At 44.5% G+C, this 14,033-nt stretch overlaps 1 protein-coding gene across 1 annotated transcript in view; it reads left to right on the top strand.

Moving 5' to 3' along the window:
• LOC119418398 (inverted formin-2) overlaps window positions 1-14,033 on the top strand; it is a 30,157-nt gene that overhangs the window by 8,024 nt on the left and 8,100 nt on the right. Inside the window, exons 2-10 of the mRNA XM_037685674.1 lie at window positions 1,030-1,170; window positions 1,246-1,507; window positions 4,640-4,755; window positions 7,610-7,769; window positions 10,359-10,392; window positions 10,467-10,608; window positions 12,514-12,646; window positions 12,808-13,437; window positions 13,524-13,654. Of these exons, the coding sequence (XP_037541602.1) occupies window positions 1,042-1,170; window positions 1,246-1,507; window positions 4,640-4,755; window positions 7,610-7,769; window positions 10,359-10,392; window positions 10,467-10,608; window positions 12,514-12,646; window positions 12,808-13,437; window positions 13,524-13,654 (1,737 nt within the window). The 5' untranslated portion in view covers window positions 1,030-1,041. The remainder of the gene's footprint in view (window positions 1-1,029; window positions 1,171-1,245; window positions 1,508-4,639; window positions 4,756-7,609; window positions 7,770-10,358; window positions 10,393-10,466; window positions 10,609-12,513; window positions 12,647-12,807; window positions 13,438-13,523; window positions 13,655-14,033) is intronic.

Raw genomic sequence — 14,033 nt, 5'->3', positions numbered from 1 at the left:
ACACACACACACACACACACACACACACACACACACACACACACACAACAGAGTCACATGACTCAACATCTGCTGACGGTTCGACTCACTCAGCTGCAGTGAATCTATTAACGCAGGAGAGACGTGTTATGAAGTGAAGTGTCTGAACCAAAGAAGAGAAAAATAATAATTTTAGACTTTGATCCATTTTTAGATTAAAACATAAATCATAATAGCGGCCATAATTTGTAAGCAATGAAACGCACTCATGTTTGTAGAACATTTTCTCTGTTGTCTTGTCGAGCAGCGGTGAAATAAAACGTGCAGTTCCTGTGAGGTTCAGGAGCTGCACGTCACCGTGTAGAGCTAGATGAGCGTAGATGCTGCCTGTTGTAAATAAACAATGGAGAGCCCAGTCCTGTCCGTCCCTCCAGCTCAGCCTTCGCTGCAGGGTTCTGTTGAAACGGGTCAAAGCTGGACTGAAGTGGTCTTCTGAGCTCTTTGTTTGATGTGATCATGATTCAGGTTCTAGGATCTTTCAGATCAGACAGTTGATGGAGTCACTAACATTTCTACATCTCAACATCTGTCTCTCACAGCTGTGGCTCTGCAGGGTGCGTATACCCAAACCCTCACTTACCTCCATTTCTGAGCTCAGTCTCCTCTTCAAGTGACAGGTGTTGAACTCGTCGGGTCTCCTGCGTGAAACCATGTAAAAACATAAAACTGTGAACTGCAGAGTCTTCTGCTGCTCGCAGTTCAAGAATAAAGAGTCTGACTCGTAGTTTCCACACAGCGACTGTTTGTTTGAGGCTTACTTTTCAGTCTGCCTTTAAAGGAGGGACTGTGTGCTGACCCAACTGAGCCAGACCTTGGTTCTCCTTAGACTTCTTATGCAGCTCAAATGTTAAAATGTCGGCATTTTTATGAGTCTAAATTCTGAAATTGTTGTTTGTCAGGAACTGGAACCATTCGACGTTTTTCATGCGTTTTCTTCAAACTCGTATTTTCATTAAAACTAAATCAAGTCTTTGGGTCTCATCTCTGCAGGTTCCTGTCGTTATGGCGTCCAGAACCAAATGGGGGGCGGTGAAGGAGCATCTGACCAAAAGCCCAGGTGACGACCCGGATGCGCTGCTGGAGGCGAACCTGGAGAACGCCGACCCCGAGCTGTGCATTCGCCTGCTGCAGGTGAGCCCGTTAGCTCCGCCCTCAAACCTGACGAGCTTTAACGACTCCACAGTAACAGGAAACTGTTCCCTTCAGGTCCCCACCGTGGTGAACTACTCGGGTCTGCGGCGACGGCTGGAGGCCAGTAAGGAGTCCTGGATGGTCCAGTTTCTGGAGCTGCGGGGTCTGGACCTGCTGATGGAGGCGTTGGAGCGCCTGTCGGGTCGCGGCTGCGCCCGGATCGCCGACACTCTGCTGCAGCTCACCTGCGTGGCCTGCATCCGCGCCGTGATGAACTCGTCTGCAGGACTGCACTTCATCCTGGACAACGAGGGCTACGTCAAGACCCTGGCCCAGGGTGGGTGGACCAGGACTGACCCGGTTCTGTGGGTCGCTAACCGCTCAAACAGCAAAAAGCCAAACATTAGGCACAGCTAAGAATTAGCTGAAAGTTCAGCTTTCATGCAGAGAATAGCCAAAGTTAAAACAAGCAGAACAGAAGCTGAAATCAGCAAAACGGTAACTAAAATTAACAAAAGAGTAACTAACAGCTAAAATAACAAAACTGTAGCTAAAACCACAGTAGCTAAAATCTGAAATGAACAAAACAGAAGCTAAAATCTTAAATTTGCAAAACAGTAACTGAAAGCCTAAAATTAGCAAAACTGTTGCTGCAAGCTAAAATTACCAAAACAATAGCCAGTTGCTAAACCCTAACAATGGCAAAAAAAAGTTAACAAAATAGTAGCTAAAAGCAAAGATCAAATGAGCAAAACTGTTCCTAAAAGCTAAAACTAGCAACAAAAGTAGCTAAAAGTTAAAAATAACCGAACAGCTGCTAAAAGTAAAGGTACAAAAGCTGTAGTTAAAAGATTCAGCTAGCAAAACCCTAGCTAAAAATAAATTTAGCGAAACCATAGCTAAAAAGTATGAATGGCAAAATTGTAGCTAAAATGAGCAAAACAGCCACTGAAAGGTTAAATGAAGAAAACTTGTAACGATTCTCTAATTCCAACCATATTTCTGTATCAGAGCCGAATTTATTTGATCATTAACGTCACTCAGTTCTGGAACAGAACCGGGCCTGGACCCAGAACTCGTCTCGGAGGAAAGCAGCTGAACTTGTTCTCTGCTCATCAGTAATGGATCAGCAGCTGGGATGTTTTAAAAATGCAGCTGTGCAACATTTTCTTCAGCAGTGTTGTTCATCGTCACAAAGCTGAACGGCCTCTTGTTTCTGATCGATCCATTGAAAAGCCTGAGCTCGTCGTTGCGTCAAACGGCAGCTGAAACGCAGCTCGGCTGCAGTTTCACTCCTTTATCTGTCTCGGGTGAAGGGAACAGACTGCTCTCAGACACTCCTGCTGCGTTGGAATGTGAAATATTTCATGTTTCTCTGGTTGTTTTTCTGCTCATCACGTTCTCATGCTGTCCTTCATTTCATTATTTTAATTTCACCTTTATTCAACCATTTAAACACCAAGGACAGATGATTATTTACAGAGCCGGCCCGGCGGCAACAACAGACTCTTGTAGGGAAGACAGAACCATGAAATATACAAGTCAATAACAAACAACACAAACTACGTTAACAACAGATCATTGTCAAAGTCCAACAACAACACTACTGTGCATGAGAACATTTGCAACTACAGTAGTCCCTCGCTACTTCGCAGTTCGACTTTCGCGGACTGGCTCCTTCACAGTTTTTCAAAATAAGAGTGGACATGACACGGCTGATTGATGGATGAGCTGCACGAGCAGCATGGATTGTTTATTTAAAATGAATCATTTTAAATGATTTAGCACCTGCTGCACCTGTGTGCAGCCCACAGGTGCAGGGAGAAGCTCCCTCCTCTCTCTGCCACGCCCCCTTTGCTGTCCAGATGCACCGATCAACTTTTGTCTTCCAACTTAAAATTCAAAGTATGTCACATCGTAAAATCTTCATAATCACAAAATATAAAAGTGTTAAAAGTTATTTTTAATTATTTTAGAACTTCATGTTCAGTTGTTTCAGTGTCATTGATCAAGAAGTTCATTTGTGCTCTATGCTGCAGAGCTGAAGCTGCGTGACATCCTGTCATGTCCTGCTGCACTTCTCTTCTCTACAATTTAAATTTAAATACTGTAACATTTTAAACAATCAATTGTTTATTTAAAATGTTACAGTATTTAAATTTAAATAGTTCATTTACACAGAAGGAGGGAGACTGGGAGTGACACTTGAACTTGGACTACTCTATCCCTACTTCAGTTTTTCACTTATCACGGGGGGCGTGCTCCTCTAAACCCCGTGATAATAACCCTGTGTCCTCACTCTTTGTTAAACCAGGTCTCTCTTGTAAATGAGTCCTCGAGGCTCAATGAGACTAACCTGTAGAAATAAAAGTTGAATGAATAAACGAGGGACTACTGTATCTTTAAAAACAGCTTTTAAACAATGTTTAAAACTAGAACCTGAGACAAGTGAGGTCAGACTCGGTTTCTGAAGCAGCTTCCAGTCAGGTGGAGCAGCAGAGCCAGACTTGGTCTGTAGAGTTGTTAACCGCAGAGGACCAGCTGTTATACTTCCAAACTGGTGCTAGTTGCAGTACATGAGTTAAATATGGAGGAGAATAACCAGCGACATCTTATAAATGAGGGTAAACCAGTTGATTTCACCACAAGTAGGTAGAGAAACCATTTAACAAGAGTAGAGGAGACAATGATCTATAAGGAGCATTTGTAACAAAGACAATAGCACAGTGATAAATTGAGTCCAGCTTACAAAGGACACTCTTAACATGTCGGTAAATGATGTCTCCATAATCCAGCACAGGTAGAATGGATTGTTCAACAATGGTGCGTTTTGCAGCCAGTGTAAACAAAGATCTATTTCTACATAGATAACCAAGTCTGGCTTTGACCTTAGATTGTAAAACATTAACATGATGTGAAAAGGACAGAGCTCCATCGGTCCAAATTCACAACTATTTATAAAATGTTACCTCTTCTATAATATCGCTGTTTACAGTGGTGAAGTCCACCGAGGTGGGTCTGGTTCCTCCTCCATGTCCAAACCACATACATTTAGTTTTCTTGGCATTTAAGGACCAATTTAAGTCATAAAAGACCTGCTGGGCTTCAAGAAGACCACATGCAGGGACTTCACAACCTCATCCGGAGTGGAACCAGAAGCACACAGAATGGTGTCATCAGCATATCAATGGATGGAGCCTCACTGACAGAATGTCAGATATCAATTATTGGATGGATGGATGGCTGGATGGATGGATGGATGGATGGATGGCTGGATGGATGGATGGATGGATGGATGGATGGATGCATGCAGTATAAATTTGGAGAAAAGAGTAGACTTGAAGCTGTGAAGGCTCAGACTGGTTGAACTCCACCATGTGACTTTAAGCACCACTTGTCATTTGCAGTGTTCTTATTTGTAGCTCCTGTGGTTTCGTCCCTCTGACGTCCCGTCCCTGTCCTCCCACAGCTCTGGACACGTCCAACGTGATGGTGAAGATGCAGGTGTTTGAGCTGCTGGCGGCGCTCACGCTCTTCGACCCTCAGGGCTGTCGCCTGACCCTGGCTGCCCTGGAGAACTACAAGGTTTAACACGAGACGCACCAAACGTTCTTCATCACGTCCTCATCCTCCCTGGTCCCTCTCATGTTCGGACCTCCTCTGCCTCCACCGTTCTTCTGCCACCTTTTCTGTTGGTCCTCCGCTCGTATCTTTTCTGCTTCGTTGTTTCCTTGTTTCTCTCGTGCCCTCGTTGTTTTAGTTTCCTCTAAACGTCTTCCTGTTTCCTGCCTCCACCCTTCCTGTCTCTGAGCCTTTTCTTCCTGCCATACTTCCTTCAGCTGTGTTGGTCAACTATAATCTGTAATAAGTGAAGATTTATTAATCCATTAAGATCCGTTCTTCTTCCGTATGGTTTTCAGCACCAAACTCTTTCCACCTAAACAAGTTAAATCTGGTCCTCTGGACTTTAAAAAACAAAACAACAACAACAACAAAAGTAGAAACGTTTCGTCTTTCATCCGAAAGACGTCCTCAGTCTGAGGCGCCGTCTTCAGCTCAGTCTTATAAATAGCCATAAATGTCCAGAGGACCAGGTTGAACTTTTTTAGATTTTTCTACCTGGATTATTGTGCATGCATCAGGAAACTCTTTCCACCATTTTTCTTTTAGCTGTTTCAGCGCTTCACATATCAAAACGTTCGGCTCCTTCAGGACCTTTTGGTATTTTTGCAATTTTAACTTATTGAAACATTTAGCTTTGTCGGCCATGTTTTCCTTGTTGAAAACGAATGAAGCTCATTTAAATCCTTTTACTGCTCGATTCAGCTTTTGTTCTGATGCAGCTTCTTTCAGCTGTTTACAGCTAATTTCAGCTTCTTTCTACTCATTTCAGCTATTTTTCTGCTGATTTTTAACCTTTTTTCTACTTTCTGCTAATTCCATTTTCTTTTGTGGCTAAATTCAGTTTTTTGTGATCTATTCAGCCTCTTTGCCTATTTCAGCTTATTCTGCTCGTTTTTGCTCTGTTCCGTTTTTTTTACACATTTCAGCTGTTTTTCTGCTGCTTTCAGCTTTTATTTCCTGCTTTCAGCAAATGTCAGCTGTTCAAATTAATCTCTCATCAACAGTTTAGAGATTAAACTTTTCAGCTGGTTTCAGCTTCTTCAGCTGGTTTCAGCTAAATTAATTAATTGGTCAGCAGCCGCGCTGCATTTTCATAGGAAAAGCATTTTGTAGTTGTTGATGTTCTTCCACTGATTCAGTGGAGAGAACAACCTCCTTCACTCCGAGCTGATCACTGTTTATATTAAATCTTCACAAGGCGGTAAAACATTGGAGTAAATTTTAGCTCGTTAAGCTCTGAGGTTCACTGCTCCTCTGTTTTTAAAGGCTAACAGAACTGTTGAGCCACATTTAATGATATTTACGAGTTTATTTTTCTAATTGAGGGTTCTTGTGATGCTTTCAAAACAAATTGGAAATCAGAAACTTCAATTTTCCGCATGGAAATCCTTTCAAACGCCAGTAATTTGTTAGATTATGTGACATAAATCCTTAAATTCAGCTCCAGCAGAGCTGCTGATGAGTTTGCTGTTAACGCTAAAACAAACAAACAAACAAACAAACAAGAGTTTTAACTTCCTGCTGTCGTGGTGCAGTGAAGGCAGCGTGTTGGGAAGGCTGCATAATCCAACTCTAAACTGGTTCAATCTAGATTTAGACCAGTCAATCCTTCCAGCAATAAATAGCTTACCTCAGACTGATTAATCAATCAGTTGACTGATTAATTAATCAATTAACTGTTATCAGTTGTTACTTAGGCGGTTAGGAAGTAAGAAAAAGGAAGTTGTAGCTCACTCCAGCTCACTGTTTGAGTCTTTAAATATATAGTTTTAAATGTCTGAGGTCTTTGAAGTTTTGTTGAGTTAATATTTATTTAGGTTAAACAATTGTTGTGTTGCATATTTTTGTTATATCACACGTTTCATCTCAGTTTAAAATAAATAAAAACCTTTAAAGTGAGAAGAAAGTAGAGTTGTACATCAGCTAAAGCCTGCTCTGGGCTCTGAAGATCTGTAACAGCCGAAGAAAATCAAACACTTCACCCTCTTTGTGGGTCTGAACGTTTGTTTGTTTGTTTGTTTTCATTTGAAAACAGTCAAACACGTAAATGTGTTCTTTCAAATACAAAAAGTTAAAATTATTATTAATGTAAAGTTTCAGGAGTTGTGTCAAACATGGCACTCCTGGTTACATCATTGTGTCAGGTAAATGTAAATATAAGTAAATAATAAAACAGCTGGACTTGTATTCTGAAGCTGAAGACGTTTCTCTTCCCAGCCAGGAGGATTTATTCATTTAATCAATCAATCAACCTTAATTCAAACATGTCAGGAGTGTGTGGAGTTCACAGCTTTCAACTCTTAAATATAAACCACAAAAGAGAGTTTAAATAAAAGCTGCTGCGGAGGTGCAGCTGCAGGATGTAGAAGCTGACGTGAAGCTTTGAGTCTTGGTTGTGCCAGTTAATATGGAGCGTCAGGGAGCGAGTGCAGAGAAAACTCAGCTCACATCTGTTTGGACCAGCACCCAGGCGTGTTCTGACCCGCCCAGAACCCTCAGCAGAAACACGAAGCCAGACGTCCTCAACATGTGGGCTCAAATCCAGCACTTTGTTTTAAACACACCCGCAGCCGGGTGTCATGGCCGACCTGTGAAGGTGTTCATCAGAGTTCATCAGAGTTCATCAGAGTTCATCAGACCTCCATCTTATGGAAGTGTTTAAAATGCAGAACTTTTTATTAATCTGAAAAGAAAAACGGTTTGATTTGAGCCCAAACACATCCCTCTGTGTGTGTGTGTGTGCGTGTGTGTGTGTGCGTGTGTGTGTGTGTGTGTGTGTGTGTGTGTGTGTGTGTGTGTGTGTGCGTGCGCTCAGAGCCTGAAGAAGCAGCAGTACCGCTTCAGCGTGATCATGAACGAGCTCCACGGCACCGACAACGTCCCGTTCATGGTGGCGCTGATGGGCATGATCAACGTTCTGGTTCTGGGACAAGAGGAGCTGCGGAGGAGGGTCCGGCTGCGACACGAGTTCATCGGTACCACCGAACACACGCCGCATCATCTCCAGTAAAATATACAGCGAGTCCCGCTGCGTGTTTGGTTTGATGCCATAGTTCTCAGGTTGGGATGACAGAACCTTCTTATCGGGTCGGGCGGCACCAGGTTGGTGGAACCTCTGCTTGTAGCTGTGTTGGTTCCAGTGGGACCTGGAGTTCTGTGGAACTGCTGGTCAGTGGTGTAGGATCCTTACTGGGTTAGGAGACCCAGGCAGCAGCACGTGGCTTCTAGGCGGGTTCTGGTCCAAAGTAACGCCTCATGTGCGTGCATGTGGTCCTGCTGGTTCATGAGGTGTAGAACTTAAACGACCAGGTGAGAGCAGCCGAATGTACGATGAGGTGCTCAGTGACTGAGCATGGAAGAAAACTGGAGTAGGTTTTAATAAGGACGTATTTATGAAGGCGGCGCCGTCACGTTCCGCTGCTGGTAGATTTATTCATCTTGAGTTTGTTGTCCACCTCCAACGTGGTTCTTTAGCTGCTGGAATAAAGATGAGCAGATGTGGACCAGTTTTTAATTCAACTTAAGCTGATTATTAAACTGTGCTTCACTTGTTTATGTTTATTATTTTATGTTTGTTTACTGTATTTGTCAATGAACACTTTTCTGCCAGATGATGGTGCTGAGCAGAGCATTCTGGGTATTGTCCAGTACAACCATCAGCTTCGTTGAAGTCCACTTTAGGTGGACAAATGAACCTTCAAATCCTAAATTTATAGTTTGATTAAAAAAAGAGGTAAAGGAGAGACTTTGTCTGTAAATTCAGAGCTTAGTTTCATGTTTGAGCAGGCCGCAGTGAGTCCGGATCCATCAAGTTACTGTGGAATTAGATGTTTTATCAGGTTAGAGACGATGAGTGAACTCAACGTCATCAGATGGAACAACCAGCAGCTTCTTCTGTCTTTTATAAACTAAGCCTTGGACGGACGCTGTGCATTTAACGTCCGCAGCGGAACCGAACGTGACGGAGCTGGAGGAGAAATGAGATGCTTTACAACTTTTGCACAGCTGTCAAAACATCTGTTGTGCAGGAAGAACGGGACATTTGACACCTATGGTGGCCTGCGAGGTTAATTTTCAGGAGCTCAGAGAGACATCAGAACAGAAAGTACAGAACTGAGTGCAGCCACACTTTCTTTTAATTCTTTAAAATGTTCCAAGTTTCTCCGGCTTCACAAGGAGCTTTTTTATTTCTGCTTTTACTTTTCCACTCGTCGGTGATATTTATCATCTTTACGTGATGTTTTTGAAACGTCTGAGGCTAAACAAGATGCACCAGATATAAAAACACCTACCTTCAACTGATGAACAGTATCTGAATGTCATCATCCATATGTCCATCCATCCATCTGTGCATCCATCCATCCATCTGTCCATCCATCCATCTGTACATCCATCCATCTGTGCATCCATCCATCTGTCCATCCATCCATCTGTCCATCCATCCATCTGTCCATTCATCCATCCATCCATTTGTCTGTTCCTCCATCCATCATCCATCCATCTGTCCATCCATCCATCTGTGCATCCATCCATCTGTCCATCCATCCATCTGTCCATCCATCCATCCGTCCATCCATCCATCCATCCATCCATTTGTCCTTTCCTCCATCCATCTGCATCCATCCATCTGTCCATCGTCCATCCATTTGTCCATCCGTCCCTCCATCCATCCATCCATTTGTCTGTCCATCCATCTGTCCATTCATCCATTTGTTTGTCCCTCCATCCATCTGTCCATCCATCCATCTGTCCATCCATCCGTCCATCATTTGTCTGTCCCTCCATCTGTCCGTCCATCCATCCATCTGTCCGTCCCTCCATCCATCCATCTGTCTGTCCATCCATCCATCCATTTGTCCGTCCATCCATCCATCCATCCATCCATCCATCCATCCATCCGTCATCTGTTTCTTGTTCTGAAGTCAGGTCTCGGGGACAGCATCTTGTGCAGGTCCAGACATCTCTCTCCACAGCCTCTTCCAGCTCTTCTGGAGGACTCCAAGGTGTTCGCCTGTCAACCAAGAGACAGTCTGTCCAGCCTGTCCTGGGTCTTCTCCGGGGTCTCCCCTCAGTTGGACGTGTCTGAAAAACCTCCTTAGGGAGGCGTTCAGGAGGCATCCTCAGCAGATGTCTGAACCTCCTCACCTGTCTCCTCTGGATGTGGAGGAGCAGTGGTTCTACTCTGAGTCTTTCCTGATTAACTGAACTTCTCACCTTGTCTCTAAGGGAGAGTCCAGCTACCCTGCAGAGGCTGATTGGGTCTGAGATCTAGTTATTTGTCACTACCTAGGACCACAGGTGAGGGTAGGACCGTAGACCAACCGGTAAAGAGAGAAGTTCTGTAAAACTGCTGAAGCTGCACCGATCCATCTGTTGATCTCCTTGACTGTGAACAAAACCTCAAGATACTTAACTCCTCCACTTGAGGCTGGACCTCACCCTAAAGGTTGCAGCATTTGATGGAACCTTTGGGTGTCTTTGTCCTGGCTACAATAGACACAGTAGAAGAATAAAAATTAGATTCTGGATTCTATTTTCACACCATCAATCATTCTGTGTTTCAGGGCTGCAGCTGCTGGACCTTCTCCCCAAACTGAGGTACTGAGTTTACATTTATCACTTCAATATCACTGATCAATAACGTTACGATCAGTTTATGACTCTGTCTCCAGGGACACTGAGGACGAGGACCTGACCATCCAGTGTGATGCGTTTGAGGACTCCATGGCTGAGGATGAGGAGGAGATGGAGAGACTGTACGGAGGGATTGACATGACCAACCACCAGGAGGTGTTTAACTCGCTCTTCACCAAGGTATCCACTCCTCGGACTCCACCTAAACACCTCCTGCTTCAAGTCTTTCACTATTTCCCAACTTGCTCAAACTTAACTTGATTTAACTGTAGGAGCAACCAACGGCATCAAAAGGTTGTCACGGGTTTTCCTCACAGCACCAGCATCAAATTCAACATGGAGACGGAGACACGTCTGTGTTGCGCCGTTTTCGAGCGCGCGCGGGTGCAGCTACCTCTGTAGCGTTTAGCTAGCGTGTCTGTATTTCTCTGGGGAGTGGGGGTGCGCAGATTGGTTCAGAGTCTGGGGGAGCAGGTTGGCCCTGAGTCTGGGGGCTGCCACAGCTAAAGCCTGAGCCCCTCTGAGCTTTAGCTTTGCCCTCAGCTGCATTAAAATCTTTTGAGTGGAGGATCTCCGTGCTCTGTTTGGGTCGTAAAAGTGCAAAAGGTCCGTTAAATGGTGCCACGCCATTTAAAACCTTAAAATATTCTTACAATCAATATGAACGTGAACACGTTGCCTGTATAAATCAGCTAAAACAGGACACGTGGTCCTTCTTCTGGTTCCCGTTAAAAGACGACAGCAGCGTTCTGGACCAACTGCAGGCAATGGAGAGACGATTGTTCTGATCCAACCTATAAAGAGTTGCAGTAGTCCAGTCTGTTCATGATGAAGGCATGGAGAAGAGTTTTAAGATCTTTACAAAGAATATAAGATTTTGCTTTGGCTACGTGACATAACTGATAAAAACTGGCATAAATTATAAACAAAACAAAATAGGACCCTAAATAGACCCTTGAGGTACACCATAATGAATAGGTTTCAAGGAAGAAGAATATTCCCCCATGGAAACGGAAAAAGGACCCTGTCCGCTATACAAGACTTGAACCAGGCTAAAACTGAGTCTTTAATAAGACCAACAACAGGTTCAAGTCTTGATAAAGGGATGCTGTGACCGACCGTATCCAGGGCAGCGGTTAAATCGAAGACAACTACAGCAGCAGAGCAACCTTAGTCGACCTTTAAAAGAAGATTATTAAAAACCCTTAAAAGTGCTGACAGGGTTTAAAATCAGTCTGGAACTCTTCACAAGCTTCATGAGAATCTAACAAGGTCTGAAGTTGATTAAAAACAGATTTTGCTAACACTTTGAACATGGAGGAGAATTTATATTATTATTTATCGTATTACCCTGTAGTTAAAAAGAACGTTGGGATCAAGGTTTTCTTTTTGATAGTTGGCTGTAATACAGCGTGTTTGAAAGCGGCCTGATGATGAAGAAGAGTTTAGTAAGTGTAAAAGACGAGGCCCAGTGATATGAAGTTTTCCTTTTAAAGATGGGGGGGGGGGGGCTATCTAGTTTACTGTTCCTGACACTCAGGACTGACAACCAGAACTGTAAAATAGCGCAGCTTAAAGAAGATTTGTCCAATCTGATTAACTTTGTTTGAAGCAGGATTTTTTTATAAAACTCTCCAGAAGTTCGGAGTTTCATTCGCTGCCAGTCAAAGTGGAGGGTTGCTTTCTCCAAAAGGAGGCGGGGCACAGAGTCCAGTTACTCTACTGGTAAAAATCCACGTCTTGTTTGACCAAGACCTACAAACAGATCGACTGTTTATTTGTATCGTTCTTCCTCTGAGTGCACTGACTGCACGTTACAGCCCTCGGTGCCAAAGATTCAGAAGCACCCACCAAACGGTGCCTTTAATTGGCTTTAATTGGTTTATGAGACGTGCCATCGTTAAGAGTACCAGTGAGCACTGGCCCAGTTTGAGTGCCAGCAGGAAGCTGGACAAGATGGAGCACAGTAATTATGTGCCGACCTCAAATCAGGTGGTTCAGACGATTTTTGGTCCAGTGCTCCTTTCCCAGCACCTTGTTCCAGATTCCAGTCCATTTACCTGTGTCCACCCTCTGTGTTCCCAGGTGTCCAGCTGTCCGTCCTCTGTCCAGCTGTTGTCCATCCTTCAGGCCTTGTTGATGGTGGATTCGGACCGAGCCGACATCTGGTTGGCTCTGGAGACGCTGACCGAGCGAGCCACCCTGCTGGCCCAGGACTGTAAGTCTTTAAGAGTAAATAAATCATCTGGGTCAGATGAGGGTCTTCAAGAACTCCGACAGCTGCCTGGCTCAGACTCTGATCTCATTATTTTCAGAAGTACCCTCACTCTTTGTAACAAAGTAACCCTGGGCTTAACTGGTGTGTTTGTGTTTTTGTAGCTGAGTCAGCTTCAGGTGACTCACTGCTTGATAGGCTCCTCCCCAAAAAATCTATTTCATCCAATCAAAAGATCAGAACTTTTGACAGGGGGGTACAGACTCTGCGGTCAGATGGCGCTCCTCGCCAATCAGAGCCACTCAGAGAAGGCACCGCAAAACTCATCAGTTCAGCATCGCCAGAACTGGCTCCACCCACTTCCACAATTTGTGCTCCCCCTTTACCTGGCGTCGGAGTTCCACCCCCTCCTCCTCCACCTCCACCTTTACCTGAAGTCGGAGTTCCTCCTCCTCCTCCACCACCACCACCTTTACCTAGCATGGGAGCTCCACCCCCTCCTCCTCCACCTTTACCTGGCATGGGAGCTCCACCCCCTCCTCCTCCACCACCACCTTTACCTGGCATGGGAGCTCCACCCCCTCCTCCACCTTTGCCTGGCATGGGAGCTCCGCCCCCTCCCCCACCTTTACCTGGCATGGGAGCTCCGCCCCCTCCTCCAGGTGACTTCATCACCGCCCAGAAGGCTCCAGGTACATTCGCTAGCCCCGCCTATTACATAAGCCCCACCCCCTGCCCGACCCTCAGAATGAAGAAGTTGAACTGGCAGAAACTCCCATCCAGAGCCGTGACACGTGAGTGTTCAGTGGTTTTGCTGCACACAGATCCAGATGTTCTGCATTGGACCAGGTAAAGACCTGACCTTCGTCTGTCTCTGCAGAAAATCAGTCCTTGTGGTCGTCGGCAGGCTCGGACGTCGTGGAACCAGATTACTGCTGCATCGAGCAGCTCTTCAGCCTCCCCCCAACAGAAACAAAAACCACAACCAAAACCAAAGCAGAGGCAAAAGAGGTGCCATTTTGATTTTATAAACCATTAAACAGATTATATCACTGATACATGCTGTGATGAAGGCTTGTTGTCCATTATTGTCCACTTGTTGTCCACTTGTTGTCCACTTGTTGTCCATTATTGTCCACTTGTTGTCCATTATTGTCCACTGGTTGTCCATTATTGTCCACTTATTATTCATTATTGTCCACTTGTTATTCATTATTGTCCACTTGTTATTCATTATTGTCCACTTGTTATTCATTATTGTCCACCTGTTGTCCACTTGTTATTCATTTTTGTCCACTTGTTGTCCACTTGTTATTCATTATTGTCCACTTGTTGTCCACTTGTTGTCCACTTGTTGTCCACTTGTTATTCATTATTGTCCACTTGTTGT

Source organism: Nematolebias whitei, chromosome 12 (assembly GCF_014905685.2).
Source record: "Nematolebias whitei isolate Nwh7 chromosome 12, NemWhi1, whole genome shotgun sequence".
In the NCBI taxonomy this organism is placed as follows: domain Eukaryota; kingdom Metazoa; phylum Chordata; class Actinopteri; order Cyprinodontiformes; family Rivulidae; genus Nematolebias; species Nematolebias whitei.
This window is presented reverse-complemented; position numbering and strand designations above follow the sequence as displayed.